The 16,673-nt window shown below is 41.5% G+C and overlaps 1 protein-coding gene across 1 annotated transcript; it reads left to right on the top strand.

Moving 5' to 3' along the window:
- The first annotated feature begins 8,196 nt into the window (after positions 1 to 8,196).
- On the top strand, positions 8,197 to 14,833 carry Cttnbp2nl (CTTNBP2 N-terminal like). Its single transcript, XM_023701754.1, has 4 exons — positions 8,197 to 8,247; positions 9,016 to 9,246; positions 10,396 to 10,503; positions 11,776 to 14,833. The coding sequence occupies exons 1-4, from the start codon at positions 8,197 to 8,199 to the stop codon at positions 13,252 to 13,254; spliced, it is 1,869 nt and encodes a 622-aa protein (XP_023557522.1). The 3' UTR covers positions 13,255 to 14,833.
- The last annotated feature ends 1,840 nt before the right edge of the window (positions 14,834 to 16,673 follow it).

Raw genomic sequence — 16,673 nt, 5'->3', positions numbered from 1 at the left:
TTCTGCACTGTTTGTTAAAACATAGTTAAAGAGTCGAAGTACATCTGTAATAAAGTTTTTTCAAGTTTATGGAGTCTAGTTTTCACTGTGTGATACTTGAGAAACAGCTTTGGGTTGTGCGCCTCCCCCCAACCTCACGGTGTTTCCTGTGATTCATTAACTTGCTGATAGTCCCATTTATCTGTCATATCCCACCCACTTCCAGGGGTTTGCCTTTTCCTTCCTATTCCTTTTGAGTGTAAAGTTCGAGTCTTAGAAAGTTCAGATCAAATAAATTGTACTTGGTGTTCCTCTAAACATTAATGATATCACTTAAAAAACATTTAACAATTAGAGACTGTTGTTTATTACTGGTATTAGGACTGTACTTCTCTGGCAAATTTGAAGCTCCTTGACGAGATGGGAGTACACAGTCCCAATGACTAGCCTGCACACTACCCAACAAACGTTAAGTATTCAGTGTAAGCCATGTCCACCCATGAACGTGCTTTGTCCAGCAAGTCTTCCCACACTTCTGCAGGGATACTGTGACTGTTTAACCTGGTAACAGACTTGGGATTTTGGTTGGTTTGTCTGTTTGCTGCGCTGGGGCATGAATCTTGTTCTTGCTCAGCAGGAACTCACCTACTGAACTGCATCCCCAGGATCATGCTGCATTGCCCAGGCTAGTCTCGAACTTAAGATCATCTGGCCTTAGTCCCCCAAGTTGCTAAGATTACATAAATCACTATGCCAAACTCATTTTGTGTATTTGATGACCAACCTCTCCTGTGTGAAGACCTTCATAATACTTATGGGTTTATATTAAGACAGTAATATGTATTACCACTTCTGTTTGAGTATATACATATTTATTATAGTTTATTTAAATAAGATTCATGAGTCAGATTTCTTGGATTCTTTATTTTAGTGTTTTTGAAACTTTTTTTTTTTAAACCAGTAAACACATGTTAAAAAGTAGACTACATTGTGACCCAGGAGGCATACTAACACCAACACACACACACACACATATGTGCACAAACTTGTGCTCCTACTTTGGCAGGAGTCACCCTATAACATTCAGTGCATTTGTGTTGTCTAGTTTCCTGTTCTGTTTTGTTTCTGTGGGATTTTTTGTTTACTTGCTTGCTTGTTTTTGAGGCACTGGGGATTAAATACATGCTAGGCAAATGTTCTGCCATTGGACAATACCCCCAACCCTGTGTCATTGGTACAGGGTCTCACTACGCAGCTCGAACTCATAGTGATCTTCCTGTTTTCAACCTCCCCAGCACTGGGATTACAGGCATGCACAACCACCCGGACTCAGTGGCCAGCCCAGTGCACCAGGGGCAGGCCGGCACTGCAAAACATTCAGTATTTTGTATCATTTGTTTCCTTCTTCTTCAGTCAGGTTTGTGACCTTGAAAAAGTTGCACCTTGGGGCTGGTGAGATGGCTCAGTGGTCTAGGGCACCTACTTAGAACAAGCTTAGCAAAGCACAGGGACCGCGGTTCAATCCCCCAGCACCACATGCCAGCCAGCCCCGCCCCCTGGTGGGCTGAGCTGGCCACACACACACATAAATAAATGGATAAAATTAAAAAAAAAAAGAAAAAGTTGCACGCTACTGTTGAGTTTCTTCCATAACATGCAGAGGCCAGGTACTATGGCCTGTAATCTCAGCTTGTCAAGAGGTAGGAGAATCACAAGTGTAAGGCCAGCCTGAGTAACTTAGCAAGGCCTTGCCTCAAAATAAAAAGAGCTGAGTCATGGTTGTACAGACCTGCAACCCCAGTGCTCTGGGAGACTGAAGCAGGAGGATGGTGAGTTTGAGTCTGGCCCTGGCAGCTTAGAAACTGACACCTTGCCTCAAAATAAAAACATGAAAAGACCTAGGGTATGACTACTTGTGAAGGTCTTGGGTTCGATTCTTGATACCACCAAAGACACAAAACAGTGGAGATGATGGGAAAAAAATGCAGATGATAGTGAGGTCCACCTAGAATTAGGCTGAATATGCGAAATCTCAGGACACTGCTTGACAGGCAGTAAGCACTTGAGTGTTAGGGCCCCTGGAGTTTCTGCTATTGGTGTTATTAAAGTTACTTTGATTTAAACTTCTCATGTCTTTTAAAAGCTTGGCATATAAATCACATATTTCACATAATTTAATTTTCCCTTTCATTTTCTCTGTGTGTGTGAGGGTTTTTTTGTTTTGTTTTTTTGTTTTTTTGTTTTTTGTTTTTTGGTTTTTTTTGTACCAGGAGTCAAACTCAGGACTCTTCAGGCAGGCACTCGTGCCACTGAGCTCTATCCCCAGCTATATTTATATTTTTAAACCTGAGTTGTAATTTAGAGATGGCAAAATGTACAGATCATAACTATTAAAGTTCAGTGAGTTTTGACAAATGCACACATCTGCATAGCCTACACATGTTTTTAATAATAATAAATACTTAAAATCTTTTATGTTCAGAGTATTCACTCTATTCAGTTCATTTACTTATTTAGTATTATTGAATTCCTATACACATTTTTATCTCCATCTCAAAAAGTATGCATGTGGACTCAGTTCAAAATGTATAAGTAACTTATTTCAACCACATTCCTAGACTGTAAAAATAAAACAACAAAAGACCAAAATATCTAGACATGTGTACACCTAATGTAATCCAGCTATTCAGGAGGCTGAGGCAAGAGGATCATAATTTAAGGCAGCCTGGGCAGCTGAGCAAGAGTGTGTCTCAAGAGGGCTGGGGATATAGCTCCGCAGGTGAGCTTACCTGGCATGCTCAAGGGCTGAAGTGTAGTCTCCACAACCGTGTAAACGAAAAATTATACTATTTTCTGAGGCTAAGTCTCTCTTACCAGTGTCATCAAACATTACAATCTAGTAATCTAGTTTGTTATCAACAAGTAAAAAGAAACTTCAGCACAAAGGAATTCACATAATAAGATCATCTTTATCTAGTACTGGATAGTTGCTTTATTTCCAGCTTATTGTTTGTCAAGGCTTTATGGTATGCTCCATCTTGTCTGTTACTTGACAGTTAGTGAATTCAGTTTATATGTGAAAATGATCTCTTTTTAACATGCCTTTGGTGGTATTATCGGAAATGATCTTGGAATTGTGTTTCTTGTCTTTAGCCCTTAGCACGGAAGCACTCAGATTTGCTCCCCCGGTCCTAAGGACGGAGCCCAGGCCTTCACGCATGCTGGGCCGGTGCTGTACCACGGAAGTGCCAGGCTGGCCTCAAATTGTAATCCCATCTCTTCCACCTGAGCAGCTGGGATTACAACTCTGTGTCATTGTGTCTGGAACGTTACGACACGTTTTAAGGGCCCACCATGTTCATAGGACTGATTATTTTCAAAAGTGTCACTCAGAATTGTCTCATCAGTGGCAAACATGCATGTTAACCCAATGCTAGTACTAGCCTGAGGCTTGACAATTGAAATTTGTAGCTAAATAAGACCCCAATAAAGTGGAAACACTTTTCATGCTGGTGATGATTATCTAAAGAATAAAAAATTCTGGATGGTTAACAACCTAAGTTTGCAGACCAAATTAGAGAAAAAGGAAGGATACAAGGAAAGCCAATATTTTGGCCCTAACCTTCTAAGGTCAATTAAGACTCAGGACATATGAGAACTTGTACTGTAACGTCATGTACCTCGGTAGTGTCCCAAATTTTCTGATCAAGAAGATTATGGGGCCAAAGAGGAAAGTGATCGATGACGTAGAGTGTGCCTAAGGAGAGTCACATGGGGAGAAGACACTCTCTCAGGCTTTCACAGAGAGCACATTGGCCAAGCAATGGCCGTGACTCATCCACATGGCTGCACTGATGAAGGTTCTACAATCTGAGGTACAGGATCTCAGGACAAATCCTGAGGGCATTTCACTGACCTTCTCAGACCAAAAAGCTACAACTCTTGTTGCATAGGTCCTGCTTTACCTTGGTCTTAACCATCCAGTAGAAAAGTATGAAGTCGAAATATAAGAAATAAAGCCATGCTGTTGGGTTGAGCTGTGGGGGACTCAGGTCAATAATTTCTGACATTGCCAGTTAAATATAAGACCCAATGCTATTATGGGCTACTGGACTCTTTTAGAATATTTTGCTGAGTTTACACACCTATAATATTCAATAACGGAACTTAGAAAAAATGGGTTTTACCGATGAATGTCCATTTTGTATCTGTGTATTCAAAGTGGTTGGTGTAGATATATAGTTGCATTCTCTTAATGAATAGAATGATTTGTTCTAATGGTGTTTGTAAATGGGATCACAATTCCTCATCTTGTACAGCAATTAACCACTAAGAAGAATATATGCAGTGTATTATTTGTTGAAACTGTCCTTCCGATATGATTTGAAACTGTCTCATTGCTATCTGTTTGTCAATAAAACTTTGAAAAAAAATAAATAAATAAAGAATAAAAAAAACAGAATTTACAACTAGGGTATACTCACATATTCACCCTACACACATGACATTGGGGAAGAGGTAACTTTCTTTTTTAAATTAGTAGTAGCACAGCTGGGATTTTTGGTGAGCAAGTATAGGAGATTCCAAGGATATTATGTGATTTTATTTTAAGGTTTTGGTAGTAGTATGTTTCATTCAGCTTGAGACAGTAAAAATAAATGAGTAACAAATGACTAGTGTGTCCTGTCTGCTGTGGTGGAATCTGTTACGAAAGCTGACCAGTGAGGCACTTTCCTGTTCTCTGAAGTTAAGGATCATCATGTTTTCTTATAATTGAGGCATGTTAGCTCAGCTAGTGTATACTGTCATTGTAAAAATAGTGAAATTGCAATAAATTAATAGATTTTAGCTCTATTGCTAAACTCCCTATGTTCATACAAAATTTCTTAGGAAACAGCTAAAATACCATTAATGTATTTAAAAACAGCCTTTTTTTTTCTTTTTTTTTTTCTTTTTTTGGTGGAACAGGGGATTGAACTCAAGTCCCTTAGCTTGCCAGGCAAGCACTTATTCCACTGAGCCATCTCCCCGGCCCCTAAAAAACAGCCTTGATAGCTTTGAGTATAGGTTTTTAAATTACAGCCTGATACATAAATGTAGACTGGGCATGGTAGTACACACCTGTAATCCCAGCACTTGGGAGGCTGAAAACAGGAGGGTCACTGCGAGTCCAATCTGTGTAGTAAGACCCTGTAGACCCTGTACTAAAATACACACACAAAAAATAATAATGATATAATAAATGTTACTGACAATGCGTCTGCTCACTTGCCTTGGGGTGTGCAGCTCAGGAAAACTCCCGTGCTTCCTGCCCTCAGAGGTCCGCCCCTCCGATAGTCTGTTCCCACAGGCACCGAGGTTTGTGTGTAGCGGCAGAACGCTCCACAGGCGATGCTACATTATTTGCAAAGGTAAGGTGTGTAAGTCACGGAATACCTGGCCTTGTTGCTGATGTGCCTGCGCTCTCTCTTGTCTCCTTCATTGCTGTGTGGAACCGAGGTCTGTAGCAGCGGTCTCAGCAGCATACCCCAGAAGTGGTTCTCCAGCCCGTCTCTGCAGCCTCATGAGAGCCTGAGTCAGAACCACCCAGCTAAGCCCCTCTGACTGCCAGAAACATGAGATATTTATTAAAATGTTCAAGGGTGACTTGTTTTGCTGGAATAGATAACTAGTGTGTACCTCTACTAAGCATTGTGATAGAGCTCTTCACACTTTAACATCTGGTTTTGGTTACCATTATTGTTTGCATTAACAAATTTGTTAAATCTATAATCTATGCAGTTGAGATGACTAAATCATTAAGTTGGTTGAACATAACCATATTTCATCTTTTATTTTCCAAGTACTTGATATAAAAAAATACAGATTTAGAATTCACTTTCTCTGTATTTGGCCCCATATTAGAATGTCCTTAAAAGAAATGCTGTGTGATAGGAACTTCTTTCCTCTATCGGTGAAGCTGTCTATTTTGCATAACTTATAATTACTGTGTAGTGACTATGGAATTACGATGAAGTACTTCAAGAGAAAATAGACAGTCTAACAATTGTTCTTAGGCTGAGACCTCACCGAAGAAGCTCCTTATCTATTACTTGTAACTCTGATGCTTATTAATTATACGCGATAATCATAGTGTGGGTTTTGAAAGTCATATTCTCAGGATTAGTTAACTATGTACTTACTGTGTAACTATACCCGGGAGATGACTTCTTAGCAGATCCAGTGTCAAGGTCATGAATTATAGACCCAACTCCTACCTCCCACCCTGCTTTCTTCATACTATTCTAAAAAGGAAAGATCATTTTTTTTAAAGTCAGGTTAGTATTTTCTATTTCCTTTTTTCCTGTTAAATTTCAGTACCAGTAATCATTCCTTTACGAATATTTACCATGCAGAAATAGTTATTATGGATAAGAAGCGTGACAGTTAAGTGGTATTCCAACTGCTTTTACACTTTCCCCTTGCTTCCTTTGTCCAAGCATTTTTCTTCTAAACATAGATGTTTTAAGGTATTCATAACTCCAAGTAGATATTTTCATCAGATCTTAGTTATCATTGTCATGTTTTTAATACCTGAATTTAAAGAAACTGATGTTCTCTATGAAAGGAATACATTATTGTTTGACAGTACTACTTTTGAAGATGTAACTAGCTTTTTAATTTTGCTTTGACAATAATTTAAAATTGATAGTAAAAATGACTCAGGAATTGATCGGTTTTTTTCTTCTTTTTCCTTCATCTTAAATGGAGTAGGGGCTATTTTGAAATTTTAATAATTTTCTTTTTGTTAGTAACTTAAAGAAAAAACATACACTGGAGATGTAGCTCAATGATTGAATGCCTGCCTAGCATATGCAGGGCCCTGGGTTTGGTCCCTAGCATGCACGTGCACGCAGTTGCTCATATTTCTGCTCTACAGACATCATCCAAATACTCCAATAATGTTGTAGCTTAGATGACTGTAGTGAAGCCAGAAGTAAAGCTTAGGAATTCTAACTCTGCTTTGAACAGATCTCCACAGAAGACTGTTAGCCAGTTATCAAAGAAGGCATCAGATTCCTTAGCACTAAAACACAAATTCCATGTTAAAGAAACCCCATGTTTCTTTATTCTTTTTTTCTTGAGAGTTATTTTAAATTACTATATAGTCAATGAATTTATAATCCCCCTACAACCTTTTCCACACTCAGCTTTTAATAGACTCCTATTTGTGAGTGTCAGTGCTAAACATGACTGATAAAACTATTCTTAAAAATGGATAAATGGGACCGGGGAGATGGCTCAGTAGAATAAGCGCTGCCCTGGCAAGCGCAAGGGGCCTGAGTTCAATCCCTGGTTCCACCAAAAAAAAAAAGGATAAATGGCAGTAGTTTTCATAACTAGATTTAGCTTGAAAGCTAAGTACTTTGATGTGATTTTTGAGCGTTTTCTCAACCCTGTGTCAGTGCCTTATTTTTGCTTATAAAGTATCTCAAGAAAATTTTCAGTGTCTGTGTAGTAATCATCAATGTTCACTTAGCCCACACATACGATGTAGTGTTCATATGAAGTAGTATATATTTCAAGCTCTTCTAGCAAAGATAAGGAATGAGGGAAGTCGAAGAGTCTCTTTGCCGCCACCTCCTGATCCTCGGACCCCTGACTTGGCAGGGCTCAAATCCCTGAAGCAGAGTCCAAACACTGGCCTGTAAACCTCTCATCTTCTCACTTGCAAAGCTGACCACGCCCTAACGAGGCTGCTAGATAGCAGCTGAACAGAGGCTCAGAGGGAGTAGAATTTGGGTGTAGGCAGCAGGAATTTTGTCTGGCCTGCTGGTCTGAGTGCCCCCACCACCACCTTTCAGCAGTCATGTGAAGTTGCATGTCCACAAATAGTCCTGCTTAACGTTTTTTGGGTTTTTTTTGTTTTGGTTTGGTTTGGGTTTTTTTGGTGGGGGGCTGGCTCAGGCTGCCCTAAGGGCAGGTCTGGTGCAGCATGTGGAGCTGCAGATCGAACTGCAGTCCCCTGCGCCTGACTGAGTTTCCCCAAACAGGAGCTTTAAACAACTGAGCTAACCCATAAGCCCCCATGCTTAACATAAATGCAAATGTCATAACACTACCTGCTGGTAATAGAAGAAGACATAATCAAAGACAGTAATCATAGTAGTTATGAACACAGATGTTTGAGCCAGGTTGCCGGGATTTAAGTCCTAATTAATACTGGCCATTTACTAGATGAGTAACCCGGAAAAAGGTTACTTAACTTATGTATTTGTCATCTACAAAGTAGAGATGATTAGCCCTACCTTACATGGTTATAAAAACTAATTTAATATGATAACGCTTAAAACAATATCTAACGCATAGTTCCATATATGTGTACTTATTGATATTATTGTACCGTGAGTTCCATATAAGTATCTGTGCTTATTAATATTATTGTACCATGCTACCTTCCTGATGTTTCTGTATTTGAATGACTCAATGCAATTTGTAGTTAGCAGATTACATTTATACTGTGCTGCCTCTACTATATAGCAAATTTCACTCCTCAGCAGTTTTTATTTTTTTATTTTTTAACGTATTTTGTACAGGGTCTCTACGTAGCTCGGACTGTTAGTGACCCTCCTGTTTTTAGCCTCCCTAACACTGGGATTACAGGCATGCACCACCACACCTGGTCTTGGTTGCAGGCTCAGCGCACCTGGGGGCAGGACCAGTGTGACATACGGTGCCAGGGACTGAACCAAGTTCCTGCATTGCAGGCAAAGCAAAGTACTGGACCAGCCAAATAATTCAGTGGATTAAAGTGCCTGCTTAGGCAGACACAGTGGCTGGGTTTCTGTCCCCGGCGGTGTGCCACACCGGCCCTTCCTCTGGGGTGTGTTGAGACTGGGTGTGGTTGCATGTGCCTATAATCCCAGCTCTTGGGAGGCTGAACACAGGCAGATCACTATGAGTGCAGTCTATGTAGTGAGACCCTGTGGACCCTGACTAAAATACAAAAATAGATAAAATAAAAAGCGAAGTACTTTTATTTGTTCTCTTTCCCAGGCCCAGCACAGAGATACTTTCATTGAAGAACGCTATGGAAAGTATAACATTAGTGATCCTTTAATGGCTCTGCAGAGAGATTTTGAAACACTGAAAGAGAAAAATGATGGTGAAAAGCAGCCGGTCTGCACAAACCCACTGTCTGTTCTCAAGGTGGTGATGAAGCAGTGTAAGAACATGCAGGAACGCATGCTGTCCCAGCTGGCCGCTGCCGAGAGCAGGCACCGAAAGGTAAGCTCAGCCCAGCCTGCATGCGCTGCAGGCGTCCTTGTGAAGAGAGAGTGACACCTGGCAGCTTCGGTCAGCTGCCACTCCACAGTACACTGGGGAGGATCGGAGGTTACGGAAAGCTCCTCAGCCCACCTAGGAGCCAGGAGGTACGAAAGAAAGTGCAGGTCACCCCGAATGTTAAATATAGAGAATGTGCCAGACACAGCAAGATAAAACTCCTTCTTGATGTGTCACTCCAGAACCCTTGCTGTTTTTTAATTCTGATCATCTGTAGTTTGGCCAAAAAAACTGAAATTTAACCAACTTGTGCTAAACAGTGGGTTCTTTATTTGCTTCCTGAAATGATAAATAAAAGATGAGTAGGTTTCTAGGAAAAGTTCTATCCCAGAGAAAGAGAGAGAACATACCTCCCTATAAATACGCAAATCAGTAGATTAGTTTTTTTATTCCTTGTTTGAGTTCCATTGTATTGTATCGCTCGTACACCAGAAGCAGCCCCTGTAGTTGCTCTCCTCCAAGCCCCGCTAGCCCACTAGGAGGGATCTCCATCCTCACAGCTCCTAAGTTAGGACGCTTGCCTCTGTTTCATCTTACTGGAATTCTGGTGCTCGTGAATTTATTTCCCAGCTTGTCATTTGCTGCTCATGTTTGGTCTGGAAAAGATGTTTGTTTGGAAGCTACATTTTTTTTTAAAACTATCAGTTTAGACGTACCAACAAAGAGGGTATCAGGAAGCATTTTAACTGAAGAAATTAGATTAGCAGCTGCAAAATGTGGTAGGCTTTAGTTTACTTCTTTGATTATCTGCAGTAGAGCCCTCTGCTTAACCCCCATCTGATAAAGTGCCTCTGAGCTCAGCGTCACCTGCGATCTTCTCTTCCCCTTCCCATCTGGAATCGGTGGCGAACGCATGGCGCATGTGCTGCAGCAGGCAGTTTATGTCATGAAAGCTCTGACAAGTTTCGTCTAAGTGAAAGGCCCTTAGAATGGTTGGGCCTCCAGTGTTCCACAGTCCCAGAAAATACACAGTGTCAAGATCTGTTCCTTATTTACTATTTATTTAATCTCTAGAACTGTGTTCAGTTGGCGTTTGGTATTTTATGTATGATTTCTTGACACTTGAAAATGAGTTTTTTAAATTCCTTCAAGGTGATACTAGACCTTGAGGAGGAAAGGCAGAGGCATGCCCAGGACACAGCTGAAGGAGATGATGTCACCTATATGCTGGAGAAGGAGAGGGAGAGGCTGACTCAACAGGTAATTAAGCTGGAGGGAATGTCAGCAGCACTTGGCCAGAATTGCATTTCTCAGCGGTTATCCTGCAGGATGTAAATTGGAATTGCTCAAAAAATGGCTCTGTGGTCACACAAGCCTAGGAACCACTGTATTACACAGTGTCAAATGGAAAGTTTCTGAGTTTAAATTTTTAGAACCTTTAGTATGCAGAATAAGATTGTGCATCTTCGAGAACAAGCCAGAACATTACATGTCTCACCAACCTATGTTTCCATAATTTTTTGAACGTGGCTCACTCATTATGGGATGATCACTCTGTAGAGCATAGTTTGGGGAACACTAATTTAGAGCTTTAGCCTGCACACTTTTTTCACTTAGGACCCCCAGTAAGAGAAATGCATTGCATGTCACTGAGGAGTTTGTGCACACATACAAACATGCCTGAAACCCAAATCTCATCTTGGGAAATGAATTATAACCCTTACTGCCTAGTTTGTTCTCTCTCTCTCTCTCTCTCTCTCTCTCTCTCTCTCTCTCTCTCTCACTGTCTGTCTGTCTGTCTGTCTGTCTGTCTGTCTGTCTGTCTTTCACACACACAAAGGGTTCTGGTCACGGCTTTCTAAATTGCTTCTCCATCCATTAATGGGTCTCACAGTGTGAACAGCACAGCCTGAAAGTGTTCCTTCAGTCCTTTCCTCTCATTTAGAGTCTGTGTGCAGTGAATAGGGATGAGAAAACAAAACAGACTGCATTTGTATGAAGAGAATAATTCAAGTGTGACTGTGTTTGTTCATTTTTAAAACCAGAGAAGATTATTGTGGAACTTAAGATTTTGTTTTGAGCAGCATTCACCACAAAATCTGACCTTTGTAGTTTTCTGTTACTTGTTTTTATTGGTTCTGTGTATTCTCCACATACCTAAACCAGTGATGCATCCCATTCCCACCAGTAACCCTGAAACCATTAAGAGCTAGAAATGTTTCCTAAGTCATCAAGCAAGATTAAGTCACATTGTGTGCAGTATTTGTGTTAAGTGTTCAGATATTCAGAAGTACTGAGCTGGGTTGTAGCTCAGTGGTAGAGAACTTGCTAGTGTAGTATGTGCGAGGCCCTGGGTTCAATCCCCAGCACTGTAATAAAAGAAAACAAATATTAATCTAAGCCCCATTGCATATACAATAATCTCATGTACTAGAGAACATCCAGCCAGGATATTCTACTTGATCACAATTTCTTAGTATATATCTTTATTTTATTAATCTAATAAAGATGTGTGGTGGTGTTTTTTTCTAGTTGGAATTTGAAAAGTCCCAAGTAAAGAAATTTGAAAAAGAGCAAAAGAAGCTCTCTAGTCAGCTGGAAGAGGAGCGCTCCCGCCACAAGCAGCTCTCCTCCATGCTGGTGCTGGAGTGCAAAAAGGCCACCAGCAAGGCGGCCGAGGAAGGGCAGAAGGCAGGGGAGCTGAGCCTGAAGCTGGAGAAGGAGAAGAGCCGAGTGAGTAAACTGGAGGAAGAGCTGGCAGCCGAGAGAAAGCGAGGCCTGCAGACCGAGGCCCAGGTAGAAAAGCAGCTGTCTGAGTTTGACATCGAAAGGGAACAACTGAGAGCAAAACTGAACCGAGAAGAAAACCGGACGAAAACCCTGAAAGAAGAGATGGAAAGTTTGAAGAAGGTAGTAAAGGACCTCGAGGCTTCCCACCAGCACAGGAGCACTGATGACCAGCTGAGGAAACCAGTAGCCATGTCCAGAGGCACGGCAACTGAGCCCCCCGTGCTGATATCTGTATTGTGCCAAACGGAGAGTGTTCCAGCAGAAAGAATCCATGGAAGCAGCGTAGCCAAGGTGACAAGCACTGGGATGCCCAGTCCCACCGCTCCTCCTTACTCTTATGCAAAGACCAATGGCCATTGTGATCCAGAGATACAAACTGCCAGGGAGTTGCTTGCAGGCAGCAGTGCAGAGAATCAAGTGCCTCCACAGGAGAAGTCTGTGGCACTGGCTCAAGAGAAACCAGTGGAGAATGGGGGGTACCCAGTGGGAACTGAGACTGCCGTCCCAATGCCTGGTCACCTCCCATCCAGTGGGAGCTCACTGTCTCCCAGCAGCACTGCCTCCTCCTCTCTGACCTCCTCCCCTTGCTCTTCACCAGTACTAACTAAGCGCTTATTGGGCTCATCAGCTAGCAGTCCTGGGTACCAGTCATCCTACCAGGTAGGGATCAACCAGCGCTTCCATGCCGCTCGGCACAAATTTCAATCCCAAGCAGATCAGGACCAACAAGCCAGTGGTCTCCAGAGCCCTCCGTCCAGGGATCTGTCCCCCACCCTCTTAGACAACTCGGCTGCCAAGCAGCTAGCCCGAAACACAGTCACTCAGGTGCTTTCCAGATTCACTAGCCAAGGGCCAATCAAGCCTGTCTCTCCCAACAGCTCTCCCTTTGGCACAGACTATCGGAATCTGGCCAACACTGCCAACCCAAGAGGTGACACCAGCCATTTACCTGCTCCAGGGAAAGTGTCCAGTCCACTGAGCCCCCTCTCTCCAGGAATCAAATCCCCTACCATCCCAAGAGCTGAGAGAGGAAACCCTCCACCTATCCCACCGAAAAAACCTGGCCTCGCCCCTTCTGCATCTGCTGCCGCTCCACTGACCAAAGCTCATTCCCAGGCGTCCTCTCTGAGCACCACAGAAGATCTTGCCAGCAGCTGCTCTGCCAATGCCGTGGTAGCCAACGGCAAGGACGTTGAGATACTTTTGCCTACCAGCAGCTAGTTTGTCTGAGTGAGTCTCCACAGGTGACATTCCATGAGATTTTGTCCAAGAGCTCAGAATGAGACCATTGAGTCAGATTATGTTATTTATTTTGGCAGTAGTTGCAGCCATCTGCATCATACATTTAGTGTATTTTACCTTTTTGTATTTTTTTAAGTAGAAACTGAGTAGTTTGGATTTGTATGGCTTACATCTTCGTACTGAATCTAGAAGGACCGCTCAAAGGCATCTCAAGCTCAGCAGTCACTGTCACAAGGAAGAAGCTCAGTGAGTTCCAGGTGGTGATCTGCTGTCTATTTTGGAACTAGAATTGCTCAACAATCATTCGAATAATGCAGAAGTATTTCATGCAGATTTTTATTCCAGATGAACATGTTTTAAAAGTGCCTGAAATAAGACAGCCACGTGAATGTGATTCTGCAGCAGAAACGCAACACGGATCCTGTCATCATGGAAAACGAGATCCTGTGTCAGTCCTGAATGTCAAAAGCCAACACTGCTTTTAATCCTCTTTTACTGTTCTTAATACATGCTTTGTGTTCTGCCTACAAGTGGACGGGAACCCCTCCTATGGGGTATGACCTCTCCATAGAGCTGAGCTCTCCAGAGCCCGCGAGGAGCCCTCCCGAGCACTAAGCAGTCAGGGTGCTGATTTCCTTGTACTTTTAAAAAATTACATCACTCCAGTTTCCTGCAGAATGAAATCACATCTCCATTCAAAAACGTTTTCAAGCATCTACTGTTGTGAAAGGAACTTCTGATTCTGATTGCTTTTACTTGAATAGGAAATGGTTGCTCATGCTGTGTGAGTTTGGCAACAGAATGAACTCTGTAATCAAAAAGCAATAACTTCAGATTGACTCTTTGTAATATTATAAATCAGAATAATACAAGTTTTATTCAGTTGTTACATTTATTCTCCAAGCTGCCAGCACTTGTGGGTATCTGTGGAACCAAATTAACTTTTGCCTAAATGGCACTATACATATATCTGTATAGATCCATACCCCTTTATGTGTTTAACATCTACTTAAACACATCAACTATTAGTGTGATTATATCTTTGGAGTTTGCAATATAGCACAAAGGACAAGTAGGATTGCACATTAAGATTACCTTCCAAAGCTTTACCTGGATGAGGCTGGGACCCAGCCAGTCAAAGGAGAACTCTTGTCCGTGGGGCAGTGGGAAAATTCCAAAGGAAGCCCAAATCTTCAGCATCTTAAAAAGGCACAGCTCACTTAGCCCCAAGCCCATCTGGTGAGAGTGAAACAGATCACTCCCTCAGGTGGTGTCAGAGAACTTAGAGAGGTGGGCACTACGGCAATCTGAAGCACTCAGTCCCTTTTAAAAGAGCCACCCTCTTCTGCTCCTGCTGCTTTCTGCTGTACAAAAATTCTAGACCAGTCTACCAGCTCTTCAAGTTTTTATGATACCCAAAATTTCATGAGAAACAGTCTCATTTTTAAATGTCAAGGACTAACTTAGAGGCCATGTGGTGGGGCCTGACTGTAATCCCAGCACCCAGGAGGCGGAGGCAGGAAGATCACTGTGGGTTCAAGACCAGCCTCAACTACAAAGTGAATTCTAGGCCAGCCTGAGCTGTATTATGAAACCCTGTCTTAAAAAGGCAAAAAGGGAAAGAAAAAAAAAAAAAAAAAAACTCTAACTTAAATTTTAAACCCTGCTGGTTAATCATTTCAGAGAGATTTATTTTATAAGCTGCAAAGTTGCAACTTTTTTCATTCTAGAAATTTCTGTCATTTCAGTCATAGTATAGACAGAAACCTTCAGATTTTCCAGCTGTATCCATGGAATGTGACTGTCCCTCTCTTCCAAGCAGAGCTTTCACAACCCAGCTCAAATAATGGTGGTTACATGATTTTTTTATCCACAGGAAGAGCAAGGTCTTGATGTCTTCACATATGCAGCCCCTATTGTCTGTTTAGCAGCTCTTGACTTGCCATGATCTTACTTGTGTCCTCTTAATCCAATATGAATTGATGAGGGAAAAACAAGTAATAGAAAATTGATATAAAAAAAAAGAAAAGAAAATTGATATATAGGGCTGGTGAGATGGCTCAGTGGTCTAAAGCACCTACTTAGAACAAGCTAAGCCAAGCAAAGCACAGGGACCTCGGTTCAATCCCCCAGCACCACATGCCAGCCCGCCCGCCCCCTGGTGGGCTGAGCTGGCCACACACAAAAAATAAATAAATAAATAAATAAATAAAATAATTTAAAAAAAAAAGAAAATCGATATATAAATCACAGGGGAATATACTAAGGACTCTAGCTTATAGTTTGATTAAAGGGACAAATTTAAATGCTCCTGAGTCCCAGAGTGTTTAACAAAACGATACAGGAAGTATCTTAAACTGCCCAAAGCAATCATGCATTGAACTTTATTCCCATTGCATAGCCAAAATGAATGGTGTTGATAAAATTTCTGACCCTTCTAAACAGGAAGAAGGGTACAGTGCCAGGGCATTATTACCTCTTTTGCTTTAAATGGTAATCTTAAAGGCTGCATTGTGCTCTTCCTTTGTTTCGGGATACCTATATAGAGAGATACTACATGGAAGTTTTATTTCTTAGGAAGTGCACTGAATATATTTCTTTTACAGTGTAATGTGGGGGTGGGATGCACAAAAGAAATGTGTATTTTTGCTAGTTGTCTATCTTCTGAGGTAAATAAGCACAATGCTTCGGTGGATCCAGTAATGTAGTTAGGTATTATAGATTAGTATTTAAGTTTGCTATAGTCTGTGTGTATGTGCTAAACGTTCTGCAGTTCACAATTCTGGTGTTAACCCATGTTGAAAAAGCTATGTTACTGGGCAACCGATTTTAATGATGTCTAACATATAAGCATTAACTAGTTATTAACATTTGTAAAGCCAAATGTACCATGCAGAAATCTTCATTTTTATAGCAGATTACATTAAAACACGTTAAATTATACTGTCTGAGGAAAAATAGTTTTATTTGTACAAGATGAAGAAATTTCCATAATTTGGGCCTATTTTGTTGGGAAAGAGTAAGTGATGTAGGTCTGGGGATATAGCTCAGATACAAGCACCTGCCTAGCAGGCGCAAGGTCCTGAGTTCAATTCCCGGTACCAAAACATAAAAGAGTAAGTGATACAGAGGGAGGGCTTGATCATGGCTTTGAGAAAACAGCTGAAGTCAACACACTTGCCCAGGTTAGAACCCGCAAGGAACCAGGACATGGTTTTATTTGGAAGCATATTCATAACAATATAGTTAGGTTTGTAATTTTTAAAAACAATATGGAAATTCATTGATGTAATACTCAATGCCAGCAATTGAGAAATGATTTGTTTTTCAGACTCGTGTTCCCAGGGCAGAAACAGCACAGCAGGATGTGCCGGCCAGAGCAACTCTAACCGGGGGAG

Source organism: Octodon degus, unplaced genomic scaffold (genome assembly GCF_000260255.1).
Source record: "Octodon degus isolate 3935 unplaced genomic scaffold, OctDeg1.0 scaffold00140, whole genome shotgun sequence".
NCBI lineage: Eukaryota > Metazoa > Chordata > Mammalia > Rodentia > Octodontidae > Octodon > Octodon degus.
This window is presented reverse-complemented; position numbering and strand designations above follow the sequence as displayed.

Excerpts from the sequence above, each read along its gene's own strand:
- Cttnbp2nl (XM_023701754.1), top strand. The coding sequence starts at position 8,197 with ATGAGTAACCCGGAAAAAGGTTACTTAACTTATGTATTTGTCATCTAC. Across the intron at positions 9,247-10,395 it reads CCGAGAGCAGGCACCGAAAG|GTGATACTAGACCTTGAGGA; the intron begins GTAAGCTCAGCC and ends AATTCCTTCAAG. Across the intron at positions 10,504-11,775 it reads GGGAGAGGCTGACTCAACAG|TTGGAATTTGAAAAGTCCCA; the intron begins GTAATTAAGCTG and ends GTTTTTTTCTAG.